The 16,264-nt window shown below is 34.5% G+C and overlaps 1 protein-coding gene across 1 annotated transcript in view; it reads right to left on the minus strand.

Annotated features, from left to right (window-relative positions):
- LOC130440651 (visual system homeobox 2-like) overlaps positions 1 to 16,264 on the minus strand; it is a 173,582-nt gene that overhangs the window by 75,754 nt on the left and 81,564 nt on the right. Inside the window, exons 3-5 of the mRNA XM_056773912.1 lie at positions 7,382 to 7,466; positions 6,394 to 6,396; positions 3,619 to 3,742 (exon numbers count right to left, since the gene is read on the minus strand). Coding sequence (XP_056629890.1) covers positions 3,619 to 3,742; positions 6,394 to 6,396; positions 7,382 to 7,466 — 212 coding nt within the window. The remainder of the gene's footprint in view (positions 1 to 3,618; positions 3,743 to 6,393; positions 6,397 to 7,381; positions 7,467 to 16,264) is intronic.

The following is a 16,264-nucleotide window of genomic DNA, read 5'->3' on the forward strand; positions in this document are numbered from 1 at the left end:
TTTTTATTCACTATGATTTTTTTCATTTTAAAAATAAGCAAACATAAATTTTCATATTTAATCTTACTCTTGCTGTACCACTATCGTTAACCTCACTTACAGAGGTGGTGTCCACACTTAAATTATTTAAGCTTTGCCCGTTCACAATTGAGTTATTTTTTTTCTCTATTTAAAGCACGCCATCTTTGAACTCGAAGATACGCATCAGACATGGTTACTTTTAGTAGTAATAAATAATAAACAATGTAATAAGAAACACACACACTGAATAAACTAGAGATCGGATTGATCAGACCCATAATAAAAAAAGTATGGCTGCCGACGGGATGTTGGGCGAAAATACTCGAACTACGCCGTATGTGACCTAACAGCCGAAGCTTGGACCCCCAATGAATAGCCAAGGCTGGGTTAACCAGGATTGGCCCAGCCTTGGCCCAAGCCTGGATTGTCAATGAATGACCAACGCTGGCATATCCAGGCTTGGCCCAAGCTTGAGTAATCATTGGTATGGCCAAGGCTGGGGCAACCAACCTTGGTCCGAGTCTGGGTAATTATTGGTATGGCCGAAGCTGAGTTAAGTACCCACGCATGGACCAATACAGGTACGCCGAAGCTAGGCTTCCCAGGACTGGCCCAGGCTTGGTCACTTTGTCAACTCTGGGGTTTGCTGTATGGGAGTATTTGAATAAATATAATTCTTTTATGGAGTGGTGTACTGAAAAAGGCATAAACAACTTCACAGAAGGAGTGTTACTAGCTTACTTTGAAAATAAATCCACAATGTGGAAGTCTTTGGTCAACTTATTCAAAATTGAAAGGCACCCTAATGGTAAATAACGTAGACATCAGTAAATAGTCAAAACTCATTGCATATTTGAAAAATAAATCAATTGGTTATAGACCCAAAAAATCTAAAACATTTGCCCGTGAAGAAATTAATAAGTTTTTGTTGCACGCTCCAGACGATCATTATTTCATGCATAAGGTATGACAGTAAAAAATTTTAATTTAACCTTATATATTATTTGTAACATCTTTCAAGTTGCTTCAATATTCGAAATCGTAGGAGTTCTCCGGAGGGAGGAATTATATAAATTGTAACGATATTAATAACAGGTATCATCAATACCTTTTCAAGAATTCCCTCGTTTATCGCAACATATTTCAATTTACCTAATTCAAAAAACTACACTGGGCATACATTTCGGCGTTCTTCGGCGTGTCTTTTAGTGGATTCCGGTGGAGATATAATTCAACTAAACAAGCAAGATGGGTGGAAATCCAACACAGTTGCGGAGGGTTACGTAGACGACTCAATAAAAAACAAAATGGATTCCGCAGTGAAAATTTTAACGGAAACAACTAGTTCGAATTCAAGCAACATTGTAAATGATCCTACCAACAATCCAATAAGTATTAATACAACTATAGACGATGTTATTTTTGGTAAGATTACCAAAGAAAGTTAACAGTGCGATGCAGTAACTTTTATTTGTATATACAAATTAAATAATTTTACTAATAATTTAAATTAATTAAATGTCAGTTACGCTACTGAAATGTTGAAAGATGTTGCTCGGTATGGCGGCACGAGTCTTTCTCACGCGAGCTCCGTAGTTGGCAAGAATTTTACTAACGAAGTAATTATGTTTCTGCTAATAGAGAGGAGGCTATGAAGTTGTGCAAGTTTCGTTCTGACGTTCGGTTGTTTAACGCAACTAATGACGTAACTTGAACGAACATCGGCCACGGTCTTATTTAATGAACCGGCATCAGCTTTTAGTTGTTTGTTATGTAATTGGTTGTTGTGTTCAGCGTTTGTTTGAATCAAAAGATGAAGACTTTTAATAAATTGTTGGTTATTCTCAATTCCCTAATTAACATTATATATAAGTATAAACAAAAACAAAAATTATATTTTGAAGAAGTACAAGATATTATTCCAATATCAATTGCAGATTATAAAAACTCTTGCCGACAATTTTGTTTTATCTACCATAGACGTAGATACCTCATTTTATAAATTTATTATTTTTATACTAATCTTCTTTGATAACATATTCAACACAGTTTTTCCAAAGCTCTTGGCGGTCTGCTGCTAGAACTTTACTCAGATCTGGAGACTGATTACATTTTCCTAATTCTGATTTTTACGTTTGTCTGATAAGATTAAGACTCTGTTCTTTGCGCAGCTTGTCAATATAATAAATTTTTTAGTCCAGTGAATGATCCACGGCAACCCCTTTCGTGACTTCTCGATAAATGGTTAATTCAGCAATTCTTTTATTAAGTTTATACCTGTCTTTATTCTCACTACACTCTGCAATTTCTTTGTCTTCATTCGCCTATGGTCTACAGAACGCCATATTTTTATTTATCCAAAGAAATTTATGAATTAAATGAATCTCACCAAGTGACGCCACTGATTATCGGATGCAATATTTCGAAGAAATTGAGTACATACGCCTTCCGACAACTTCGGCCAATATAAATGCGTTTATGTCTACGGTTCGATGTTTTCATTGGTAAACAGAGGAGAGTCCACGTGAAGTGCCGAGCGTATTTATGAAATATTGATTGTTCCTCGCATAACTGTCTTCTGCAATTGACATTGGAAGAACTATATATCCAGAATGTAGTTCTATTTCTACTAGTAGCAGCGCTACGATCGTAGTTCCAGGTTTGCGCGGCAGTTACTCCGACTCATCGTACTCCATCTTCAGCTAGCTGCTGCCCCAACTTTGCTTACGTTGGGTACCCAAAACTTCTTACTGAATAACATAATACACTACGGATTGGCACTGCACGACATCCCAGAAACTAAACGGCAGTTAATGGAATGGAGGCACCGAAAGATGAGCTTAAACAAATCTTGACATTTCGTAAAGTTTTGTGCACCTTTTTTGGGATAGAAATGACATTTTGCTGATTGATTTTTCATCGTGAGACCAAACAATCAATTAATATGGTTACTGTAAGTAAGTAATTGTGCCGCGAAGTACATAACTAACGCCTAGAGTTACTGACAAAAGGTTTGTTTTTTATTCACATTCACGCCCGAACTCACTGATAACGTAACAACAAAACTTCTACAGGAATTTGGCTGGGACTTGTTTGATCATCCTCCGTCCGTCCTCTTAGCGACTTATTTCTTCTTACATCTTATATCTTTGGTGGTCAACACAACGCTGAATGAACATGTGGTAGACACATGTGGCAACCTTCTATTAAGAAGGCATACAAAAACTTGGTTAATGCCAGCAAAATTTCGAAAGCCTTTTAGAAAATTATTTCAACAGTTTTAGATATGGAGATTCTGTACACCAAACTGAAGTCACTTTATAAATATACCTCGTATTAATGATTACACCAACTCGTTTCTACTTTTATGTTAACGGATCCGATTTCCTCTAACAGAGCAAACTCAAAAAAGTACTGCTAATAATAACGGAGCGCTATCATAAAAATTAAAATTTTAGGTTGACAAAATGTTTTACTAACGTTCGAAAAAACATTATCATTGTGGAAATGATTTAAAAATATTTCCTTAATGAGGTATATTTATTTAAATTTGTATTACGTATCAAACATTTTTAAATATAATTTAAATCAACTCACCTGTATCCTATCTTCTGGTAAATCGGTCTTTAAACTGAGCATCTCTCTAGCGTATACGTCCGGATAGTGTGCATCTTTGAACGCCTTCTCCAGTTCCTCCAGCTGATAGCTCGTAAAAATCGTCCTGCCACACACCCACCAAGGGTAGTTAAATATGTAACAACATGGTATCAGAACTTAACTATTTAAACTGTATCGTCTCTAGACTCCTAAACCTTTCCAAATAATTTATACATAAAAGGGTCTACTCTCGCGTTAACGTATGATTTATTCAATTTAATTTGATCACAATTTCAAACAAAAAATTTGTTTTATCAGTACTGGATTTCGTAAATTGATTATAAACAAATTTGTGAATATAAAAATTTTCTTTGCTTCAAGTCAAATATCAGGAAATACTTTGCCAGTTTCATATAAATTGCTATTACAGAAAAGTTTGCAGTTGAGATACTGCTCAATGTCGTAACCAACATCAAACGATAATTGGTCCAATATGGATGGCAAATATGGAAGAATACAAGCCAGAAAGGCATACAGTAATAACCTGATTTAATTCTTCTTGTGCTTAGCTCATTTCTCGTACATTATTGATGATCTTTCTACCTTTAATTAAAAAAGTATCAAAATGGGGAACTGGAAAGTAATGTCGCTTTCTAAAAATCAAACCAATCAATTTTGAAGAAGTTTTTATTTCAATCAATAACACTGGCAAACACTGTTTTTCTCATACTTAGTGATGATTTGTTTTGATGTACTCTCATTCAAAAAAAAAAATATTTTGTTTCAGGTACATCCAGTTTTTTTTGACAGCTATATATTCTTTTCTGACCTAATTTACGTGTTTTTATTTGAATAAATAAATTTAGGCGACTTTATAACGATTCCATTTAACTGAATTACGTTTGTTACATTGTAAATATGCTACCAAAGTATTCTATTAACCCGAACAGTTTTTTTGTGTGTGAGGAATTAACTTTCCCATCTCACACCATTCATTGAAACATTAGACTATTTTCGTTTTCCTGTGCTCCACCAAAATGAATCCTGTGTTACATATATACGTGAGACTCCTATTAGGTTGAGCTAATCTAGACGTTTATCTTTTGGTATAACAATGATTTGGATGGAACCAAAAGATCATGTAAGTGATTGTTATTTTTATTTCATTCAAACAAAAGGCGTTACAACCAAATCCAAACACACTGACCAGTACTCATATTTATTATCGGCCAATAGACCAATCCTACAAAGTGCCGGACAGCCTGATTCGACATGAAATTCTAGAAAAGTTAAATACAGTGAACATGTTCAGAAATCTTTTGGAGATTTTAAAGTCGTTGCTGTTTTGTTTGGGTTACAGCTTGGTTACATAAAATATGGCTGATTCATTTGCGAATGGGACAACAGAGACAGAAAAAGTTATTATACAAAGAAACTATGTTAGCAATTATCCTTTAGAGAGCCCTGAATACTTTTATCACTGTTGCATATAGAGCTTGGCCTGCTGAAAATTTTTCTTGAAGCTATACCAAAGATGGCAGTGGATTTCTCAAACTCAGCAAGGTAAAAATTAAAGAGGAAATATTTATAGGTTCACAAATACGGGAACTTCTGAACGATACAAATTTTGAAGGACAGCTGGATGATCTGAAAAAGTCGCCTGGAAATGTTTTGTGAATATTTCCTAGAAAACAATAAAGCGAAAAATTTACAAAGACGAAAGATTTCAAAGGGAAATTTGCTTAATAGAAAATCGCAATCGAGGAAAAAAAGTCCAGGAATGCTATAGTTGTATTACCGTTGGGAACTTTTTTTAAAAATATACGTCTTGCGGTCACAAAAAATTTTTTTCCATTGATATATTATTGTTTGGTGGCCATAGTACTTTCAAAATTTGGTATAGGTTTTGATGTGACAAAAGTTCAAATTTTGTAGACCAGTATAATGTAATAATAAATTTTCCAGTTTTTTGTTACTAAGAAAATGTATTGATCGAAATAAAAGGACATCCATATGGTGGATGAAGCAGTACCTTCCACCCTAACTAATTAACTTCTTCAAAGGATCGTTGTGTCGCATATTAACGCCTTTTCTATTTAGATACTTTTCGATTAAAGATTGGTTCATTCGACCTAATAATTCACAATAAAGATCAGCATTAACAGTTTGTCCACGCTTCAGCAATTCAAAATGAGGAATTCCGCCCAAACCAAACACACTGAAGTGCCTTTTTTGGATGTTTTGGATTATCATATATATTTGTTGTAAGAATCCCGAAAGAAACAATCATTAAAAATATTTCAATCTGGTGGTTTTAAAGTGCACAATCTAGCAACTAGAGAATTTTTCTTTTCGAAAAGTTTTCAATTTTATAGCACCAGCTCCAGAGCATTAACTCAATCTAGTCGCTAAGGGAACTTGATGCAATATCAAAGGTGAATATACATTTATAAAATGTTAATATGACGTTCAATTTATCAATAATTTATTCTTATTCAATTATTTGAAATTCTCAGGCTCTGTAAAAACGTCGATGAAATTTGAAATAAGCTCCTTAAAGTACCGCTTTTAGCTAATAATCTAATTGAACTCGTTATATTCGTCGCTTTTAACACATTTAACATTAGGAAAAAGAGTCAGAAGTCTCATAGTGCTAAATTTAGTGGTTTAGACGTAGTCTCTTTTATCTAGTGTTCTAGTACATCAATCGTTTGTTTTATCGAATAAGTTTGTCCAATTTTTGCACATTTTCAACGATTGTTTCTCGTTTTTAACCGACTCATTTTCAATTTTAAATCGCTCATACCATACCATAATATCACCATAGACATAATTGACTATTCCTTGAGATTATTTGGCACTTTTTTCAGCTTGATCGAAAACTTAATGTTACTACTGATTCAAACGAACACGGTTCGGGACGTATTCAAACTTATTGCTGCTTATTTCTAACCCAGAAGAAGAGTATTGTTGAATAGATGTGCAAGGATTTGTTTTTATAAAAATTGATTAGTGTATGTATCAATCACACTATTTATAAACTCTTAGCAAAGTCTTTTCGACATCATAAGTGCGTACTGGTCATAGGTTTGTAGAAATACCCTAGGTTCGAAACCAATAATGTTGTGATTGTTGTTTATTGCTTACATATTTTTCATTCTTCGACCGAACTTTAATTCACTCATTATATTTTATATTTGTGCGTCGTTTTTATTCTACGTCTATATGATTCCAAGGTTATAGGGAGAATACGGAAGCGTTGATAGGATTGAAGTTATGAGAAAAAGAAAATGCGTGGGAGAAGATGTATTTGGTTGCTGATGATATATGAAATGAAGATATGCGATTGGTTGGAATCATGATGTATAGACGATTGTCTACCTAATAGATTTGTTGCTAGGAAGGTGTGTAATCCAAAGCTCAATCAAGAGCTCTTTGACTCAATGCTTGTGGTGAGTCAATCCACGTTCTAAAAAACTATTTTCTTTCATTTTATATCTCTTTTCAGACCAGTAGGACAAATATATTCAACTGATATTTTGTCAGTTTTATCGTTTTAGTTATTTAATGTTATCGAATTATAGTTTTTATGGATTTTTTCTTATACTTGACGAGTACGCACTGATGCTGAGGAAGAAATAACTACAACGAACATTTGATGCTGCTGCTTCCATTTTTTTTATCCAAACATAAATATATTGTTATTTTCTGGATAATTTTTTATTTATTCGTTTTATTGTAAGTAATCGGAATAAATAGTTACCTATGACGCCGCTTCTTTTTTTTCTTTTTATTGTAACCACCTAGACCATCTGCAGATGAGAAGTCTTTGGAATTATCTAATTGCCCTGGAACAATAATATCAAATGAACCTCTCATATTAGAAGAGTTCTGAAAAAAAATAGCGATAGTTCAAGCAATACAGAATAAGGGATCACAATAAAAAAAAGGATGATAAAAAATATGATAAGTTTCTTAATATAGAAGAAAACGATACTTTAGGTGAGAAATTATACATACAAAACTAATGCGTGATAGGAAATTTTTAAATAACGATTTCAAGGTAGATTTAAAGCGATAAAGTAATAATCTAAAGTTGCTGTGTTTATCGAATGTAATGTGTCAAATATAATGTGATTGCAAATTATTTATATTCTATGTTTTCCTTCTATTAAAGATTGTTGATTGCGTAAAAAACATTCAAATTAAAAGCCAGTTACCCTATAATTCTATTTATGACCAAAGTTAGCTGTGGGCATATTATTATCTATCATAATAAACTAAGTTGTAGTAGTAGCTTGTCATAAATTGATCATAACCAAGCTTCAATATAGAAACGTCTCTAAATACCTGGTAAACCTAATATTTAGTTACTTCGAATCAAGAAAGATAGTCTTAGAGAACAAGGAAACACTTGAAATGGGCACATGAGTTCTGCAGGGTTCGGTACTAGGCCCAGCATTGCGGAACATCCTTTACAACTACAACCTTAGCCTGGAACTGGGAAGAAATTCTACAATCATTGCATTCACAGCCGATTTAGCATTAATATGTGCGGTAAGAGGGCGGATGTAATTTGGGCGCTAAAGGATTAATGTACTTTTTACAACATGTACGCTAGGCGCCAAGACCGAAGGGTCATTTTAACTTAACATAACCTAACCTAACCTACTTAAAAATCTATCAACTTTCCCTCTATTGGGTTATTTTATGACTCTAACTACCTGCACTTCTTAGCGCCGAAAATACATGTCGGATTATCTACCCTTCTTGGTCAGACAGGTAGAGAAGGATGGTTTGCGCCCAAATTACACCCGCCGCGGTAAGAAGCGAACAAGAGGTTATATCGAACAACAACGAGAACTTGAAGCGAATCAATACATGGATAGAGGAGAATGGACTCAAACTGCCTCTCCACAAAACTAAGGCAACGCTGTTAAGAGGAAACCAAAACAAAACCAATATTAGCTTCACGCTGGAAAGAGTTACCATATTTTCCACTAATATTAATATATTCTAGTGGAACACAAGGCAGTAGAGAAGATGTCAAAAGAGTGGTCATTAGCAGTGCTCTGCACAACATGATTTTGTATGTGGCACTAGTGTAGGAAAAGATTACTACTACTACTAAAAGAACAACATCGGGAGTGGCATTTCAGGTGAAAACAGGCATAATACCAATAGATCTAATGTTTAACAACAGAATCTACATTCATAAGAGCTCCGATAACGATCAACACAAAAAGGCAGAACAATAGACAGAGCTCTAAGAACATGGCAAGAAAAATGAGAAAACGGGACAACGAAAACCGCGTGGACCAAACACGTAATGGATAATATCCGTGAATGGGTAGAGTGCGCAGAACTGACTAATTCCTAAGCCAAGTTTTATCAGGACATGGGGTATTTCACGTTTATGCAAATAGATTTGGTAGAAACGACACAGACAATTGGATGTATCGCCAATGAATAAACACCGTGGAGCAGACTATTTCCAATAACAGTAAGCGGGAGTGGAATTGAATCGAAGGACGTAAATAATTAAATCGCAAGATAAAACACGATAACCATATAGAGACAATGAGACAAAGGAATTGGGAGGTAGTGCAAAGTGATAAGAATCATCATGTCCAGGAAGGAGCAAGATGATCTAAGTCAAGTGATAAATGATAAAAATAATATGATAAAAATACGAGTTGCGTTAAATTTTGTTCTGTAGCTCAGAGTTGTTAAATTTAAATCAATGTTCTTTGGAATTTTAATTGTTTTCCACAGAAAGGATTCCATTAAGAATGAGTTGTTTTAGAAAAATATACCCTGAACCATTCCTGCTATCAACATATTTCTAATCATCCATTAGTTCGTTTCTCCAACATTACTTTTAGGTCTTCTACAAATATTTTTGTTAATTATAACGCAACTTTAACGTTACTCGGCTCATAAAAGGGTTGAAAGCAATAACATCCGAGGTAATCAACGGGACACGGGACATGTGGAGGCGCGGGGGCCCTCATAAATTGTGCTAATGGCCCAATGGTATTTCATAAGTCACGACACGCCTGCTCGTCAGTTAGCTTAACCCTCATCTCCGGCAAACCGAGGTTAAATTACTTGTGTACGGTCAAATAGTTTACAAACCTAAATTGACTGACTTTGGTGATAACGGATTAACTTAAGTAGTTTATTTTAATCAATTGGTATATTCCTTTGTTTTAATTAGTTATTATGAAAATAGTTGGTGGAATTTTCACGCGTTGAGTATCAAAAAAAGTTAGTAAAGTATTAATGTGAATTAAAGTCACCAACTTTTTATATCTTTCAAATAACAGTTCTCAAGCCAACAATGAAAATAATTGTGTATTGTATTTTTGTGGTACCCATCCATGACGAATGTCAGGGATCATTATGACAATATAAGCCTATCCCGCCAGTTTCTTCCTGAACCGCTTTATCCAAATAATTTACATTGCAGAATGGCTTGGAGCAATGTCTATTTGGATTCTTTTCGCATTTTGTGGCCGAAGTACTGTAGTTTGTGAGTTTTTTCTTTCTTCTGTGAACTTCTTCATTTGTTACCCGAGTGAGACAAGGGATCTTGAGTATTTGTCTAGAAAGTCACATTTCGAATACTTGTAATCTTTTGCCCGTATATTCGTTCCAGATCCAGGATTTAACTCGAGCAGAACAGAGAAAACGTAACAACTCAGCATTCTTATTTTTATTTCAGTAGAGAGATTGTGACTCTTGAAGAAAACACTCATGCGGTTAAAGGTGGATCTTGCCATTTCCTAGTTGTTGGTCCAATCCTCGTTTATATTAGTACCAAGGTATTTATATTGTTTGACTCTTACTATCCCAAATTTATCGATATAGAGATGGCCTCACTAATAATAATGACTATTATCTTTTTGACAGCAAATACAACGGTGTCATCTGCATATCTGATGTTTAATTTTGTTTGTTTAACTGGACAAACTGCAGTTGATATAGAGGCTTAGCATGAAAACTATTATGGTGAGTCTTCTCCTATAAAATTAATCATCACTGACTTTGCAGAGTTTAAAAGTTACCTCGCAAACTATGATGATGTTTAATGATCAGGAATTTTAAAACAAGCCACATAGGAAACAAAAAACTTCTTTTTCTTTCACCCCTGACTTGTTTGATTTCAACTATTCAGATTCTTCCTGATATCTTCATCAGTCGTTGAGCTCCAGCTCTCTCACTATCTCTTTGGTGATCTGACTAGTGGTCTCTAATAGTAGTTTCTGGGTTATTGCCATTTTGCACATCTATTTTCTGGCATTCTTTCATCATGATCTCTACAACCTCATTCTAGTTCTGTAGTTCACCTCACCACATCCTGATTCCTATTTCTTCTCTAAAATCCTGCCTTCTCATTCAATATTAGAGGCTCTCTCCGTTAAATATTCTCAGCGTTTTCATTTCAGCCATCCTCACTATTAGTTTGTTGTTGATACTTCGGCTCCTATTTCCGTTGTATCCGTGTATGTTTGTATCGCTTGAGTTCGTGTTTCCTCTATTAAATTCTTCTCACTTGATATTGCTACTATAAGGTAACTGAATTTCATTGTTTATTGTATCATGTTGTTGTCTGTAGATGGATTATATCTAAGCGGATCTTTGACTGTGACCGTTGATTGAGACTTCTTAGTTGAGATATTTTTATTTTGGAAATCTGTAATGTAAAATAAAAAAGATTCTTTGTATCAGTAGACCACCATCAGTAGATGCAATTTGGATTCCCCCCTACATACTTGAATCAAAGTGGTGGGAAATGGACTGGACGAAAGCGACAATTGATAGTAACTATTACTTTGCATTATTCGACCGATTTAAGAAAAGAATCAATAGGCAAAAGAAGTTCAGTGAGAAAATCTTCAGCTTCCGCACCATATTCTCGAGATTTAGCTTAAGAATTGGGAAAACTGCTCCGAATGAAAAAATATCGAATAGGAGGTCGTCGCAAAACCAGAAGCATCTGTACATATTTACTTTATTTGATTGTTTTACTTACGCGTTTCAAATGACACTTTTTAAGTTTTAGTTTATGTACCTCCATATTTTCGTCTACATTTTTAATACATTAGCTGAGACCTGATTCCTTATTTAACTTGAAATCATTCCCAATTTTCTCTCATTTAGAGCAATATTCATGCCTTGTTAAAGTAATTTCTCTTTGTTACGCTCACAAATTAACCCCGAATGTCTTTCGTTTTGCATTTAATTATTTAAAATTTTGTTTTTATAGCAGGTCAAGTCAAGTGTAAATTCCCTCGAACATATGTCTTAGAAATGTGATTAGAGTATGGCATCGATAAGAGGTTGAACTGAGCGAGTCGCACGAGTAATTCAAGAGATACGCACTTTCAATTGACGAAAGCGATAAGAAGAATGTTAATTTTGGAAATTTCCAAAGTCGCATTATATACATTTTCCGAAAAATCACTGAATTTTGGAAATACAATCATTATGTGAAAGATCGATTCTTAGCGAATTAGCACGATTGGTTTGATGTATGTATGTACATATTGGGGTATCATATAGGTACAGTGCGATCCAAAAAAATCTATGGTCTCCTGCTTACTTGCTGCGTTACGGGGGAGCCCAGTGTTTACAGCTGACCCATCAAACCCACTCCAAAAGTCTAGAATGTGGGGCTTCAATTGCCAGAGGTCTTCGTCTTTTATTTCATACAGTCCCAGGTGTGTTTCGTACTTCAAGAGAATGTGGATAGAGGTTTCGTCCTCTGTGCCACAAAATCTGCACGCTGCATTATCTGTTATTGTTGCCTTGTCATTCATAACAATAAATCTTATCTACGGCTTTCATTCATCTCAGAGATAAGTATTTTACATTTTTGTCGTCCCTTAATATGGGCGAAGAACCAGTGTGAACTGGTGGAATGACCATTTCGGAAGATTTTTCAGCATTTTGTGATATATTTCTAATTAAGCATAGGGCTTCGAATTTGAAGATATGTTTTCTAGTACGACTGATTGGCCATCATGAGATGATGATAAATGAATAAAACATAACTACTTGAACAATAAAATCGGAAGTACTGCACATTTCTAAAATAAAAACATGACCCTCTCACTTGTTCAATAATTTCCAGAAGTAATCTCCGAAAATAATAAAAAAAAACCAATTCCATTCTCCTATCGGGTTGGCGCGGTGCTCAAAGAAATCGAAGTTTATCGAACTTTAAAATTACCCATATGTCGTAATCCGGTAGAACGAAACGAAATAACTAATCACCGCGGTGTTGCCGCTCCGCACAGGCAATCTGCCGCCCAATAAGCTACCGGTTCGAAAATTCAATTATGCCCAAGTGAAGAGAGTCCCTGGGGGGTAAAGACGGCCCCCTGTTCTCGATCGGGGGGTGTACGAATCTACACCCTCCCATCCTACTCTCTTCGTTCCGCTTTGGACACGGAGAAATGATAACTTCATTCGATTCGGCTTGTTTTCTACTACTATCCTCTCTCTTGTTTTTTAGAGGTTATTTTTAAAACTAGAAGTATCTGATAATATGTAGGAAATGCATATTTTGAATAAGCATAATAACACTAACAGATTTTCTTCCTTTCACAATTGAAGTTTTTTACTTATGGTGAATACAAAGTGATAATATTTCGGAATAAAAAAGAATGTTTTTTTCCAAATAATTCAGACCACACGCATAATTAGAAATAAAATCCTAAAAGATCGCATAATTTTAACTTTATTAATTCTAAATTTAATAAAAAATATTTTTCGGGATTGCCTTCTTTGCAGATATAACTAAAAGGAATAAAAAACATCAATTTGAAATAATTATATGTTTAAAAAGTCTTTTATCAAATGACACTTTCCAAGTCTATTTTTATTTATAACAAAATTTGCAAAATTAAGTTTATGGTCGAGATCTGTTGAAGGTAATTTTTAAGGTGAGTAATATTTTATTCAGGTCCTTTAATTTCACGTATTGTTCCAAGTGGTAGATTTGATGATGATCTTTCTAAGTTAAGGGATGGACATTCTACGATTATATGTTTTATAGTCAATTTACAATTACAGCTGCTATATTTTGATTCAGGTTTCGCATCAAATAAGTAGCTTTGTGTCAGTCGCGTATGGCCTAGAAGGACACGCGTTAGAAGAACTTCATCTTTGCGATTTTTCGGTAGTATTGACCATGGTTTTACTGAGTCTTTCCCTTCTCGAGGTTTAAGCGTGGACGTTGACCATTTGTTCTCCCATTCATTGAAAACTTTTAGGATTGATTTAATATCGGCAGTAATTAAAAAATTCACGCACTCCTCACTATCACTATTTAAAGCATCCTTAGAGGCCAGGTCTGCCTCTTCGTTTGCTTTTATTCCAGTGTGTGAGAGTATCCAACAAAATGCTATTTTTTTGTTGTTGTTTATTTAATATGTATAAGGCCAATACATACCCGAGGCAGTTGGGCCGCTCCTTTGAACTTTTCGATTCTTTTTGATTTTAGAGCTAAATTGTTGATCTTGTATCTAACGTCTTAAATGTTCAATTCTACATGTCTTATATCACTTCTGCTTTGTCTTCTTTTTGGTTTACCTTCTATTGGTCTCCGTTTTACACTTTTTCCATGAAATCTGTACCATATCAGCCACTGGGGTTTTCTAAACTTAACTATGTCTTGTCTTTTCATTATCTCTTGTACTTCCTTATTCACTATCCTTCTATATTCAATCTCATCTACTTCCTTTCACCCTTATATTTGTCTGAGCATCCTCTTTTCTAGTATTCAAGATTTTTAACTTGAGACTCATAGTTTCTACAGCGTATGTGACAACAGGTTTAATGACTTCTTTGGTTTTGGTACTTAAATTTTTCTCTTCTTTTTGATCTATTCCTTTCCTATTATTTTCTATACCATATGTTCTAGATGTTTTTTATTCCTTGTCATATGCTCTTTGTCATATGCATATGCTACTGACTGCGGACAGACGTTTCATTGTAGCCTGTGTTCCTCCTTCTTTTATTTTTTCCTCTCCATTATATTTGATATTTTGCATTTGGGGGTTCAAAAGCTTTATTTCCTGGGATCACTACTGTACATTGGGATCAGTTTTCCATCCTTCATTCTTCAAGCGTTTGCACCCATATTTCTTGTATAAATCTTTTCCATTAGTTTATCTACTCTTCGTTGTACACTTTATTTGGTGTCGGTATTTGATATTTTTCAGAAGTATTACGATTATTTCGAATTTTTCATAGCTAGTGGAAGTTTTCGCTGGGTATTTCCTTTTCTGCCTTTATTTATATCTCGATGTCTACAGGTCTTTTCAGGTTCGTATTTTTCAGTACTGTTATCCCCAGAAATTGATCTCCTCCAAATGACTATTATTGAGAACATCAATGCGAGTTTTATGTTGAGAATTTCGTGGTTCCCAATTTGATATTTCAGTAACCATTGGAATTGAATCAAACCGGACCCTATTTGAGGAACTACCAACACATTTCAACAAACTATACGACGTTATAAAGAGATTTGAATCCAATAATCTCTGTGAGTCCTTGGAAATATTGGGTTTCAACTTCACCAAGTTCACAATGGAGTTCCGTGAACAATGGTATAGTAATCTTCATAAAATATATAAACTTAGGTCATGAGGAAGTAAATAAAGTTAACGCATTATAATCTCGATGACAAATCAAGTTTTGAATGTGAACATGACAGCAGTCTGAATTTTTGAATTGGTTAGAGTCTTAACTTGTATCAAGATTCAAAAGCAGAGACTATCTTCTGTCAGGAGTCTGTTCCTCCTGGCTAAGATATAATAATAAGCACTTTTTTCTTTTCCCAAAAGGTTTGTTGGATATATTTAAGATCTTACACGACCTAGCCGAGTGACGTGTTCTATAAATTCTTCGAGAAGAAGCTTAAAAGAAGCTTTGCTTCACAATGACTATGTCTATGCTTTTTCACGCCTCAGGTGAACGTACTAGAAGATGGAATTGATTAGGTGTGAAATAAAATATAAAAACCACGATTGGCAAGTGTTCGGTGATTTGAAAATGTAGCTCGGATAACAATCTGGAATTACCAAAACTTTTTTGTTGTTAGTCTTTATGGATTTATTGATTGTAGAAAAGAACGTTATGAAACTTCTCATGAAGTTGTTCATGAGATGCTTCATGTAAATCTGGGATTGATGAAGCAATTTATAAAGTCACTTCCAATGATTCATATTCTTATTATCAAAGTTTACAGACCTGTCGAAGTTTTGTTTTGTTGAACCAGATATTAGACGTGTTATGGCCGATACACAATTCATCACAACCATGACGGATCCTCAAAAAGAACGGCCTTTAAATAAGTCATAGAGAATTTTGTACTGAGAACAAATCGTAAATAATAATGCATTTGAAATTTCTAGGTTGCCTAATAGGTTCAAAAGTAGATTTTTTTCATTCATACCTTGACTACTTCCTAGGAAATTCAAGTGAACGATATAAACAAGATATAAAAGAGATGGAAAAACGATACCAGGAAATTTGGAGATGGTAGACTAGAACTTTAGAGAGACCTTCCAGATGCTTCCCACTAGCGAAAATCTACAAAAAGGAGTTTTATTGAAAGAAAGAAATGATGATG

The sequence above is a fragment of the Diorhabda sublineata genome, chromosome 2 (genome assembly GCF_026230105.1).
Source record: "Diorhabda sublineata isolate icDioSubl1.1 chromosome 2, icDioSubl1.1, whole genome shotgun sequence".
NCBI lineage: Eukaryota > Metazoa > Arthropoda > Insecta > Coleoptera > Chrysomelidae > Diorhabda > Diorhabda sublineata.